At 48.3% G+C, this 11,937-nt stretch overlaps 1 protein-coding gene across 1 annotated transcript; it reads left to right on the top strand.

Moving 5' to 3' along the window:
* The first annotated feature begins 20 nt into the window (after positions 1-20).
* RFC5 (replication factor C subunit 5) lies at positions 21-11,813 on the top strand. The gene is made up of 11 exons (XM_007079631.3): positions 21-186; positions 1,732-1,796; positions 2,066-2,202; positions 3,367-3,446; positions 4,549-4,622; positions 6,418-6,577; positions 7,317-7,398; positions 7,794-7,923; positions 8,698-8,775; positions 9,810-9,864; positions 10,925-11,813. The coding sequence occupies exons 1-11, from the start codon at positions 122-124 to the stop codon at positions 11,019-11,021; spliced, it is 1,023 nt and encodes a 340-aa protein (XP_007079693.1). The 5' UTR covers positions 21-121; the 3' UTR covers positions 11,022-11,813.
* Positions 11,814-11,937: the final 124 nt, after the last annotated feature.

Consider the following 11,937-nt stretch of genomic DNA (forward strand, 5'->3'; position numbering starts at 1 on the left):
GTTGCTTTTGCGCGCGAACTCTAAGTGCCAGGGTCCCGGGGTCCGCTTGTGGCTAGTGGCTGTGCAGGCCCCCGGGGGACGCGACGACTCCAGCGGACCCGGACACCTTCTTCACCCCGCCATGGAGACCTCAGCGAAGAAGGAGCAGCAGCAGCCCGCGGAGGCCAAGATCAGAAACCTGCCCTGGTAGGAGGAGGCCCGGCTGCCGCGGGGAAGGGGATCGGTGGCCTGGGTGGTCAAGTGGAGCGGCCGCAGCCCGAGTTCGCTCCACCGCCCCCGACCTGCAGCCGAACGGAGCCCCAGAAGTTCGCCTTGGCACCCGCAACTCCCCAGTCCCCTCCGTTCTTTTAGGACTTTTGTCATGTCTTCCGCTGCCCTAATCCCACCGCCCCCATCCCTTTTACGCGGTGGGTGACAGCGTAGCGGTTCGGTCCCTTCCGACTTTGCATCGGCTTCCGTGCCAAAATGCCCTCTACTCTTGCGTAATCTTCAATGCAGTTATTGTTCAAATTCTAAACTGAAATAATGGTGATGATAACGCTCCCTAGGTAAGTGGTATTTAAATGGCTTCCTGTTAGATCACCAAGGACCCTGTTAGATGTTTGATCTTTACAAGGACCCTAGGAGGTATGTGCTGTTATTATTCCAGTTGTAATACTGCAAGGTTAAATGACTTGCCTAAGGTCCAGAGCTTGAAAATAGGTTTGGATTTGAACCCAGGTGAATTCAGAGCTTGCACTCCAAACCGTCTTACTTTCACAGCTGCATCTGAATGATGGTTTAGAAACTGATAGGATTTGGCTCGATTTCGGAAAGCTCCAAGTTGGTCTTGTCTAGTAAGGAGTTCAGTTTGTTTCTATCGTGGAAAAAACGCACAACATACAGTTTACACTTGTGAACATTTTAAAGTGTATAGTTCAGTGACACTAAGTACACTGAGGATGTCGTGCTACCATCTCACTGCCTGGTTCCAAAACTTTTCATCACCCCAAATGGAAACTCCATACCCGTTGGCAGTGACTCCCCCATCACCACCCCATCCCCTTGCACCCCTGGCAGCCACTGATCCACTTTCTCTCTCTGAATTTGCTTATTGCGGGTATTCATATAAATAGAATCAATCTGTGGCCTTTTGTGACTGGCTGCTTTCACTTAGCACCATGTTTTCAAGGTTCATCCATGTTGTCGCAGGTATCAGTGCATCAGTCGTTTTTATGGCTGAATAGCCTTCCCTTGTATGGATAGACCGCCATTTATCTATCCATTCATCTTTGATGTGTATTTGGGAACGAGTTCAGTTTTTAATTTACTTTGAAATGATAGGTGCCCAGCCAGGTTGAGATTATTTATAGACAGACAGCTGGAGAGGGGAAATCAGAGCAGGGTTTATCAACCTCAGCACTGTTGGTATTTTGGGCTAGATATTTGGTGGGTGTGCGCATGGTGACTATCCTGTGCATCGTAGGATGTTTAGTGACATCCCTGGGGCCTGTCCATTGGAGGCCCGTAGCACCCTCTACCCAGTTGTGACAACTGAAAATGTCTCCAGATATCACCGAGTGTTTCCTGGAGGACAAAATTGCCCCTGGTTGAGAACCAGGGGTCTGTATTCAAACTTAAAGGGTTTTGCTTCTCTTCCTCTTTTTGTTAGGATATGAAAGGATTCTTTTGCACGTAACAGCATGTCCTTGCATTTGTATATGTTATAATCCATGCTAAATTGTATTTCAGGGTTGAAAAATACCGGCCACAGACACTGAATGATCTGATTTCTCATCAGGACATTTTGAGTACCAGTAAGCATCCATGTGTCATTTGCTGTTAGTCTGGTTGGAGGACCCGTATGAATTTCTTGGTGATGTCTCTGCTGAGTCATAACCTTGAAAGATCTGATTGAGCTTTATGGAATGTTGCTCTAAGAGCTGAGTCCTTCCCATTTTTCATTCCTGCATCTGCCTCTGAGTTGGATGTGAGGTTGATGTGCATTCAGCCCAACTCAAGGGCCCACGGCGAATGAGGCAACTCCCGGAAACTGATGGGGTCTCTCTTTCCTCCCAATCCTCAGTTCAGAAATTTATTAGCGAAGACCGACTGCCGCACCTGCTTCTCTATGGTCCTCCAGGGACAGGAAAGACCTCTACTATCCTAGCTTGTGCTAAACAGCTATACAAAGATAAGGAATTTGGCTCCATGGTCTTGGAGGTAAATAGGATTATTCTTAGTCTACAAAGGAGAGTCTCTTAGTTCTCTTAGATTTGTTGTTGTTTGTTTCTTTTTCTCTTAGATTTGTTTTACTTTACAAGTAAGTTGCTTTGCTGGACATAAAATATTTCGAGTCACTTTTCCTGGAATTGATGTTTCGCTCTGGATTGGCATTAGATAGGGGCAGCTGTAGGGCTAGATAAATATCTCTGCCGTTGCCAACTTCTACTCAAACACTCAGTGGTCACTCAGGGAGTGGTCGCTCAGTAGCTTGCTGTCCAGATTTGTTCTTCATGTTGTTCCACCCCGTTCTTGCCCTGGAAGGCCAAGCTATATTGACTGCAGGCTGCCTGGTCCTCGGGCTCCTGGTTAGGTTTGGCTAATAGGGGTCCTGGCTGGAGTCAGAGGAGAACGATGCCTGGTTCTGCCCTGGGGGCCACCACAGGCTGACAGCATCCTGAACCACAGAGCAAGTCGCACTGCCTTCTCCAGATGCCGACACCACCCCCCAACTCATTTCTGAGGACCTGGGGCTGGTAACGGGCCCCGATAGTCCCAGAGAGATTGCGTAGCCCTCGTGGTTTCCCCACACCCCACCAATACCTTTTAAAATCTCTCTTCACGGAATTCTCTTCAAACCACTGAGTTTTGAGTCTGCCATCTGCTGCTGAGATTTGACTGATAGACTTAGATCACAGAATTCTAAATATTGTCTATCCCAAAAAAAAAATGTTTAACTTTTTTTGTTGTCAGAGATCTTAGAACCTTGCTGCCACCAGTGTTCTTAATTCCATGCATTAAAGACTTGGTAACTTCGGGGTTGCTCTGGATTGCGGTAGCTAAAACTGAACACGATTCTGCTCGTGCCAGAGGTGTTCACTGTGACCAGGCCAATTAGTTATTCCTCCAGAGTATGTCGGTGATTGTCCTCAAAAGGGGGAGGAAACACAGTTGTTGGCCTTTCAGAATGTAATGTACCAATCTAGTGAGTTGTGAGTTTTAAATACAATTGTGATCTTGGTTTTTTAATAGTGTTTATCTCTTAGCAGTTGTTAGACCTAGAGACCTAGCTTGCCGAGCTGGACTGATGAAAAGATAAATTAATTCCCAGAGAATTCACCAACATGTGTCTAATTTATTTCGGCTTCTCTTTTCCACATTCAGCTGAATGCTTCAGACGACCGAGGAATAGATATCGTTCGGGGACCAATCCTGAGCTTTGCCAGCACAAGGACAATATTTAAGTAAGAATTATTTGTATAATTTCTCTCCCTAGAGGTTTTGATCAGTGAGATGACAGAGCTTAATGTTTTAAATCCTCCCCCTTTGCCAGTCTATAAAGGTAAACAATGCCTTTGTCAAAAGTAGCCATTAAAAAGAGATAAAGTACAAGGATGGTGGTAAGATATAATGCAAATGTGAAAATAAAACATCATCTCAGAACTTGCTATATTAGCAAGTTCCTTGGGGAAGCGTTAACTTTGTTTTAGTAGTTAACTGAAGACCGATTACATCCTAGGACCAGGTGAGCTAGTTCGAATTTATTATTATTTTTTTATTTAATTTATTTCTTTTTGAGAGAGAGAGGACAAGCAGGGGAGGGTCAGAGAGAGGGGGGGAGACACAGAATCCGAAGCAGGCTCCAGGCTCTGAGCTGTCAGCACAGAGCCCGACGTGGGGCTTGAACTCACGAACCGTGAGATCATGACCTGAGCCAAAGTCAGCTGCTTACCCGACTAAGCCACCCAGGTGCCCCTAAGCTAGTTTGAATTTAAACAGAAATAAATTGTGATCAGGATGGATAAAAAGGGAAAGGTGAAGGCAGGCAGGAGTGGAGGTGGTGGAAAAAAGCAAGGCCAGAGCAACAGGACACGGAGTGGAGACAAAGGTGAAGGTGCCAGAGGCAGCAGCGTGACAAAAAATGCAAAAGTCAGACCTCAGTTCCCTTTAAGAGTTGAAAGAGTGATGGGCATGTCCTCTGCACAGCCACACTTGTTTGCTTCACTCAGAGGTCAAGGAGGAGTGGACTCTCTGAGGCCCGGCCTGATGGCACAAATGTGAACATGTAGGTGTCGGCCTGGAGATTGAAGGGAGATTAAAGACATCTTCGGGGGCGCCTGGCTGGTTCTGTTGGTTGAGCGTCTGATTCTTGATTTTTGCTCAGATCATGATCCCAGAGTCGTGGGGTCGAGCCCCGTGTCGGGCTCAGTGCCGAGTGTGGAGCCTGCCTGGGATTCTCTCTCTCCCTCCACCCCCTCCTCCACTTGCACAGGTGCACACGGTCTCTGTCTCTCTAAAATAAAAAAATAATAATAAATCTTCATATGGTACCATTTGTTTTCCTAGGAAAGGCTTCAAACTAGTGATCTTGGATGAAGCTGACGCCATGACTCAAGACGCCCAGAACGCCTTGAGGAGAGGTAGGAAGACCTGTCAGGTATAGTGTGTTGGCTCATGAGTGCATTAGAAGGAGAATTAGGCACTTTGGACATGAGATAATGACATGGGCTGTTGACAATTTTTGTTCATCTTCTGGCCCAGAGAAATCGGTTTCCCTTTCTCTGTGTAATCCCACCCGACGGTCTAGAACAAAAATCTCCCTGTATTGGGAGTTTCCCCTTGCAGCAGCTTAAAGGGAGAAGCCCTGTTGGGACTTTCAAGTCCGACCAGACACAGGTGTTGCATCCTCCTTTTCCACTGGGTTCATTTTGGGGCTGAGAATTTGCATTCTTTGATGAGGAGAGGGGGTACGGAAAGTCTTGTATTCCTCAGCTGCTAGGTAGACCTTTCTGCTCTCAGTACCCCGAGATACACAGTAGCCAAGAAAATAATACTGGAAATGTTGTCGCACTCAGAAAGCTGACGTGACTTCTCTATTTGCCAAGGGAATGATTTGGCAGGGAAGGAGAGTATCACGCTAGTTGTCTGTCTTAAGGGGCCCGGTGCAGTTGATTTCTCTGAAAGGACATTGGTAATCTCTGGCATTAAGATTCTGAGGTAACGGGGGCACCTGGATGGCTCAGTCTGTTGAGTGTCTGACTTCAGCTCAAGTCATGATCTCCCGGTTCGTGGGTTCGAGCCCCACGTCAGGCTCTGTGTTGACTGTTTGCTCAGAGCCTGGAGGCTGCTTCAGATTCTGTGTCTCCTTCCCTCTCTGCCCTTCCCCTTCTCCCTCTCTGTCTCACTCTGTCTCTCAAAAATAAATAAATGTAAAAAAAAAAAAAAAAAGATTCTGAGGTAACCAACTAGGAGAGAAGAACAATCTTTTGGAGTTCTGGGGGAGAAGGAGTGGATTGCAGCCCATGTTTGGGAGGAGGAGGAGGACAGTTAGAGTATCTTCTGATCTTAAAAGCCTTGGCAGCCTTTCTTCAGCATTTGCTCCGTGGAATGGCTGTCAGTCTGGGCAGATCCCCATGCGAGAGTACTGGGAAACTGCAGAGTGAAACTGGTGTTTCATAAGCCTCTCTGAATTCATCACTCTCTCGAATGCTCTAAGGCTTCGAGACAAAGTGCACCAGACAGTCCACACGGAGGTACCCCCGGCCCCGCCATTAGAAGGTGGGGCATCACCAACCTGCCATAGAATTTTATGCAAAAGGACAGGGGTGCTATGGAGGGGGATGGCAGGGGCAGGAGTGCTGGGGAGGGGGATGGCAGGGGCAGGGTGCTATGGAGGGGGATAGCAGGGACAGGGGTGCTCTGGAGGGGGATGGCAGGGACAGGGGTGCTGGGGAGGGGGATGGCAGGGGCAGGGTGCTATGGAGGGGGATGGCAGGGACGGGGTTGCTACGGAGGGGGATGGCAGGGACAGGGTTGCTATGCAGGGGGATGGCAGGGGCAGGGGTGCTATGGAGGGGGATGGCAGGGGTGCTGGGGAGGGCGATGGCAGGGTGGTATGGAGGGGGATGGCAGGGGCAGGGTGCTATGGAGGGCGATGGTAGGGGTGCTAGAATCAGGGCAAGTCATCAAAAAGGATGCATTTTATAAAATCCTGTAGAGATGACCGGTTCACCAGCTTTTCGGAAGAGAGTGGCCGGTGCCCCCGTCCTGACCACCAACGGGACCGCCTCTCTTGTTACAGTAGCGTCCCCTCCATGCTTGCAATCTGCACCTCTTGTTTCCTGTACCCTTCACGTGACCATGGAAGAGTTCAGGGTTTCCAGGTCTTTTGAAGAATCTGAATGGACACAAGGTTGTTTTCTTTTCCCTTGCCAGTGATTGAGAAATTTACCGAAAATACCCGCTTTTGCCTCATCTGTAACTATCTGTCAAAGATCATCCCCGCCTTGCAGTCCCGCTGTACGAGGTTCCGATTCGGTCCTCTGACTCCTGAACTCATGGTTCCCCGCCTGGAACATGTTGTAGATGTAGAGAAGTAAGTACATCGGAAAGCAGGGAATGTGAGGGCCCTGGGGACTGAGCAGCGTAGGCCGGGTTCTGGGATGGCTGGCCGGTTGACATTTACAGGTGTCATGTGTGTAGACAACGAAGTAGGGTGCCGGGCACAGAGGAAGCATCGGGCTGTCAGCTGTCGTCATCCTCTCTGGTATCTCCTGGACTTTCTTCGTAAACGGCACTTGGTTCTTCTCCTGATTCCATCCTCCTCCCCCGTGGAAGCTGTCCCGATTTCCTCCTACTCTCCTTTTGTCATTGGAGACTGCATGCTGCCAGGTCCCTTCTGCTAAGATGCCTCTAGCCTTTTTTGACTAGAAGGGAAGGTACCGAGACTTTGCCTTCTGTAGAATCAATCGGTTGCCAAGTAGCCAACCCCAGCTGCTGCCTGTTGAAGGGGGTGCTCTGGCTTCGTGCTCCGGGTCTCGCCGGTGCTCTTTCCTCTCAGAACAGAACTCAAAGCCCGTCGCTCAGCATGGCAATGCCTGGTCCTAAATACGGGTCTTTCTAGACTCTGAGTGGGCTGTGACTGCTAATGCGAAGCCCACATTCCTTAAAACCAGAGTGAATTCTGGGTCCTATAGATCAGGAGAGTTCTGCTCCCTCCGTCCTTCCCTTTCTTTCGTTACTTCAAAGCCTTAATCATTCCAGGCCATCTCGTTCCCTTGGTGAACGCTCGCGCTCTCCAGGCCCCTGAGTTCCTCCTGCCTCTCTCCTTTCAGGGTGGACATAAGTGAGGACGGGATGAAAGCACTTGTGACCCTTTCCAGCGGAGATATGCGAAGGGCTCTGAACATTCTGCAGGTATGGTACTACTCCTAGCAAATCTTTAGGCACTGCTTTGGAATAGTTTCTCAAGAAAGACAGAAGCAGCTGCACAGCCAACCTAGAAATTCAGAAATCTACACCTGGTAAGATCTCCGTCTCACAACATACCAAAGATTTCCCCCTAACCTTTGTGTTTTGAAAAATTGCAAGAATAATTTGCTGGAGACAAGGGAAAGCTAGGGAAGGACGCTGCAGCTGTAACACCACAGTGGCATCCTCTCACGAGGCCAGGTCTTCCCAGGGTACACCGTGCGGGGTTCGAGCTGCCCTGCACCCACATAACATTACCGCCTACCTGTATCACTGCCTCTGGTTTCCTCCTGACCCGCCGTGGTGACGGCCACCATGATTCTTCCCCTCTATCTGCACAGAGCACCAATATGGCCTTTGGGAAGGTGACAGAGGAGACCGTCTACACCTGCACTGGGCACCCACTCAAGTCAGACATCGCCAACATTCTGGACTGGATGTTGAATCAAGACTTCACAACAGCCTACAGAAGTATCCTTTCTCACGTCCTGCTGATGGCACATTAGGTACCTCAGGCCAGAACTTGGCCCAGGAGCCCAGGCTGCAGCCGGTGTCTACACCCTACTGGCAAAAGGCAGTTGGCTGTGTATGTATCTGGTCAGCTTTTAGTGGGAACAACAGGTCTCTGGGTGGAGTGGCTCCCTGCCTTTAAAGCCCTTCCTCCTGAAGGGCTCTGACCTGGGTATGGCTTGAAGCCACTTTCCTCACGGATGAGAGAAGCAGTTAGACTTTGGGGTGGCAGATGTGATCATTTTCAAGTGGCCACTGTTATTCTCATTTTGCGGTGAAATGGAAAGCTAGGGGTAGCCTTCTGGGAGATGCATTTAGCTCTGTTCTCTACAAGACAGAAGGAGGCTCTTGTTGAAGATAAAAACAATTTTTTAGAAGGGGGGAGTGGCATCTGGGTGGCTCAGTCGCTGGAGCGTCTGACTCTTGATTTCGGTTCAGGTCATGACCCCAGGGTCTTGGGATCAAGCCGTGTCAGGTTCTGAGCTGAGCAGGTGGCCTGCTTGGGATTCTCTCTCCGTCTCCTTCTGCCCTTCTCCCTTACACACTCTCGCTCTACAATAAAATAATGATAAGAATTGGGGCCCAACATATGCAGGTTCAAATCGAAAGAAACAGCCGTGTCAGGATTAAAAACCCTACTTCCCAAAGTGACTCTGACCAGAGTCTGCCTTCAAAATTGTGTGCAGCGGGTTTCTCCTGGAATTTGTGCCTTTTGCCGTAACCATTCCTCTCTAGATATTACAGAGTTGAAAACGCTGAAGGGGTTGGCATTACAGGACATCCTGACAGAGATACACTTGTTTGTGCACAGAGGTAAGTCAGGCTCTTCCTAGCTGAGAAGCTGAGGGGGAGGCGTGTGGCGGGCTTTAAGGGTGGTGGGGAGGGAACACGAGGCTCCACTTTGGAAGCGAAGAAACAGGAATGAAGTATGGACCTGACCCCTCAGTTTTAGTTTTGTCTTGTTGCTATTTGAAACTTTGTTCCCCAACTACTCTCTCAACCTCTAAAACTGCTGGGGAAAGAAACTCTTGAGGGCCAACTTTCATTCCTCCAAGGGTTTGTACTTTATAGCAGCAAATAGTATGCTGTAATTCACCCTGTAATTTCTAAGGGTATCTTCCCCCAAAAGGAGAGGAGGAGGAACATCTGTCTTCAGTGTAAACCAAAGCAGTCTGAAGCAAACCACGTGAAGTTCCACACTTGGTCGTAACTTCTGTACAGAGAAGTGGTTCTCCTCCTTGGCAGTGTATAGGAAGGCCCCCAGACCAATTCAGTTGGCCTTTGGAGGGAACTGGGCATCAGGATTTTCTCAGGCGCTGCAGGCGATCTGCTGTGTGGCCTTTTCGGGCAAACCCTTCCTTCCGCGACAGCCAACTACACACACTCGTCCTGCCGGTCCGCCATCGTCCTGCCGGGGCCTCTCCAGGCCTCACTGGGCCAACCGGCACGACCGCTGCCCGAGAACATGGTCCACTCAAGCCCAGCTCTGCCCTTTGTGGGAAATGAGTGTGAATAGATGTTTAAAATTCAGTGGATTACATTTGTTTGTAAAACCGGGACAGCAAGTGAGAACTGGGCTTTCCAGTTCCCTTCTAGAGCTGCCCCCTTGCTAAAGCAGTGCTGCCGATCTTGTGTCCTTGTGACCACTTTGGAACCTGCTCACAAAATGGGTAAAAACTGAAAACCTGTAGTGTTCACTTCTTCAGAAGTGCGGTCCCTGGTGACCTGAGGCCTCCAGACAAGTTTAGTGTCACCTGATGTTTAAATTCCTAATCATGGTGTGATTTTTTTTTTTTAGTAGCAGCGAGTGGCAGACCTCACTCAGTTGATTTTGTTTTTTCCCCCAGTTGACTTTCCATCTTCAGTTCGAGTACATTTATTGACCAAAATGGCAGACATTGAGTGAGTATTTCCCAATATTCTTTTCCTTTTTTTACCCTGTAGTGTTTTTTTTCCCTCCTACTTGCGTGGTTGCAATTTTGTCTACGTCATTCATAAATGGCACAATCTCGTTTGTGGTGAGATCGCTGAAAGAAACATGGGGAAGGGCATGATTTGCGTATCTAAAGAACATACAAATAAACATAAGGACAGGTTCAGCTCAGTTACATATTTGAGATAAAGGCTTCTCCTTAGGCCTCAGAGGCCTGGTCCACGTTGGTTCTAGAAATGCTGTTATTTGGAAGGCCTGCTTCGGTTCCGACATCCAGGTCACTTGGGGACAAGCGGCTATCCAGCTGTTATTAAAGCATTTTGGCATAGCAAAGCATATTGGGGGGAAAAGTAAACATAAACTCAATTTTCCACTTTGCCTGGCTCCATAAACACAGTTATTAGCCCCCAGTGAAGCTGGCAGCTATCATTTAAGTAGACAAAAGCATTGGGTTCAAAACAGAGGCCAACACAGGGCCAGCTCTAATTTGCTATCACTGGCTTTCCACATGCGCACTTTAGGTCCCTTAGCCCCACGCTGTGAATGTCGTGATTTTGCCTTCGCTGGCTGGGCGCCTGAAAGGTGGCAAGATAGACTGCCGGTGTCCTGCTTTACCTTTTACTAGAGCACAGAACCACAGTCAGCCATACTTCCCAGTGAATTAAGAGGAAGGGAATCTGAATGGTAATTTCTCTCAATTCATTTTGCGAGTGAAGAAGTAATCCTTAGTCATGTAAATTCTGCATACCCCTGTACAGCTAGAACAAAGTTAAGTTCAGGACGCTGCCGTTGACAACTAACAATTTTTTTATTTAATTTTTCCTCACCAGTTTGGATCGAATTATAAATGAGTGTTCAGGGTAGAGAAGAAAATGTGAGGGGACACATTCAAGATGACTTCACGATAAAGTTTTACTGCCTCCTTTCCTCCTTCAGCAGATGTTCCGTCTTTGATCTCCACTGTTCTCTTGTCAAAAGGTAGCCGTCCGTGATATTCTCTATTCTTACCTTTTGTTTGATTTCTTTTAGGTACAGACTTTCTGTTGGCACCAACGAGAAGATTCAGCTGAGTTCCCTCATAGCCGCTTTCCAGGTCACCAGGGACCTGATCGTCACAGAGGCCTAAATGCTGAGGACCATTCGCCACCATTCGCGGGCCCCACAGTGACTGGAGAAGAGGGGACTCTGTCACGGGATGACCTGCTGTGCGGGCTGGGGGATGAAGCCACAGTCACCCCGAGTTTTGGAAAACTGTTCCAGACACGGGTGGGGCAAAGGTTTAAAAAGTACCATGTTTGTGTTTGTTTGGAGCAGGTATATACCAAACAGTTTTAATATACAGCTCTCTTATTGCACTGCCCATTTGTGTTTTACAGGAAAAAAGAGTAAAATGCTTTCTTTTAGCCTTAAGGCTTTTTACCATTCAACTGCTTAGATGGCAGGAAATTGGCCTACCCCATTTTGGTCTAGAACAAAAGGCTTCCAAATCTCATGTGGTACCAGTGTCTTCTATCACTCAAGGTAAACTGAACATCTCCAGAATCAAGTGTGTAAATCTAACTTGTGGCACCATCTCCATATCTACTTTATAAAGGTGTTAATGAAGAAAAAAATAGGTGTTAATGGATTTCTGGCCCATTAACCTGAGGCACAGGGCCTCAGGTTCCCTTACTTGAAAAGTATCTATTTCTCCTCTTAAAGTAGGTTCCTAACTGCGGTGTGGACAGTGAAGAGTCACTTTGTGCCCGTGGGGGCCAGGCCTAGGACTCCCTCCTTAATGCAAGGAGGGCAGGCAAGCGTGGGCCGGACTCGAAGCCGCAAGGACGAGGCCCTGTGCAGTGTGGCAGTTTATTTTAGAGCCAACAGGCTGCATTTATGATAGTGTTCTTCTCAATAAAAATAAAGCAGCTTGCGTGTTGGCTGTGTTACGAGTGACTCCTTCGCCGATTATAAACACGCGGTCATTCAACTTGCATCTGTGTGAAAAGCCTCCCCCGTCTCTGGTATCACAGAATAAGCTCTCCTCGGAGGCTATTCTTTAC

This window comes from Panthera tigris, chromosome D3 (assembly GCF_018350195.1).
Source record: "Panthera tigris isolate Pti1 chromosome D3, P.tigris_Pti1_mat1.1, whole genome shotgun sequence".
NCBI classification, from domain to species: Eukaryota; Metazoa; Chordata; class Mammalia; order Carnivora; family Felidae; genus Panthera; species Panthera tigris.

What these genes read in the sequence shown, in the direction of transcription:
- RFC5 (XM_007079631.3), top strand. Translation starts at nt 122, where the DNA reads ATGGAGACCTCAGCGAAGAAGGAGCAGCAGCAGCCCGCGGAGGCCAAG. An exon ending in CATGTTGTAGATGTAGAGAA is followed by an intron (nt 6,578 to 7,316) that starts GTAAGTACATCG and finishes CTCTCCTTTCAG; the next exon opens with GGTGGACATAAGTGAGGACG. An exon ending in CTTCACAACAGCCTACAGAA is followed by an intron (nt 7,924 to 8,697) that starts GTATCCTTTCTC and finishes ATTCCTCTCTAG; the next exon opens with ATATTACAGAGTTGAAAACG.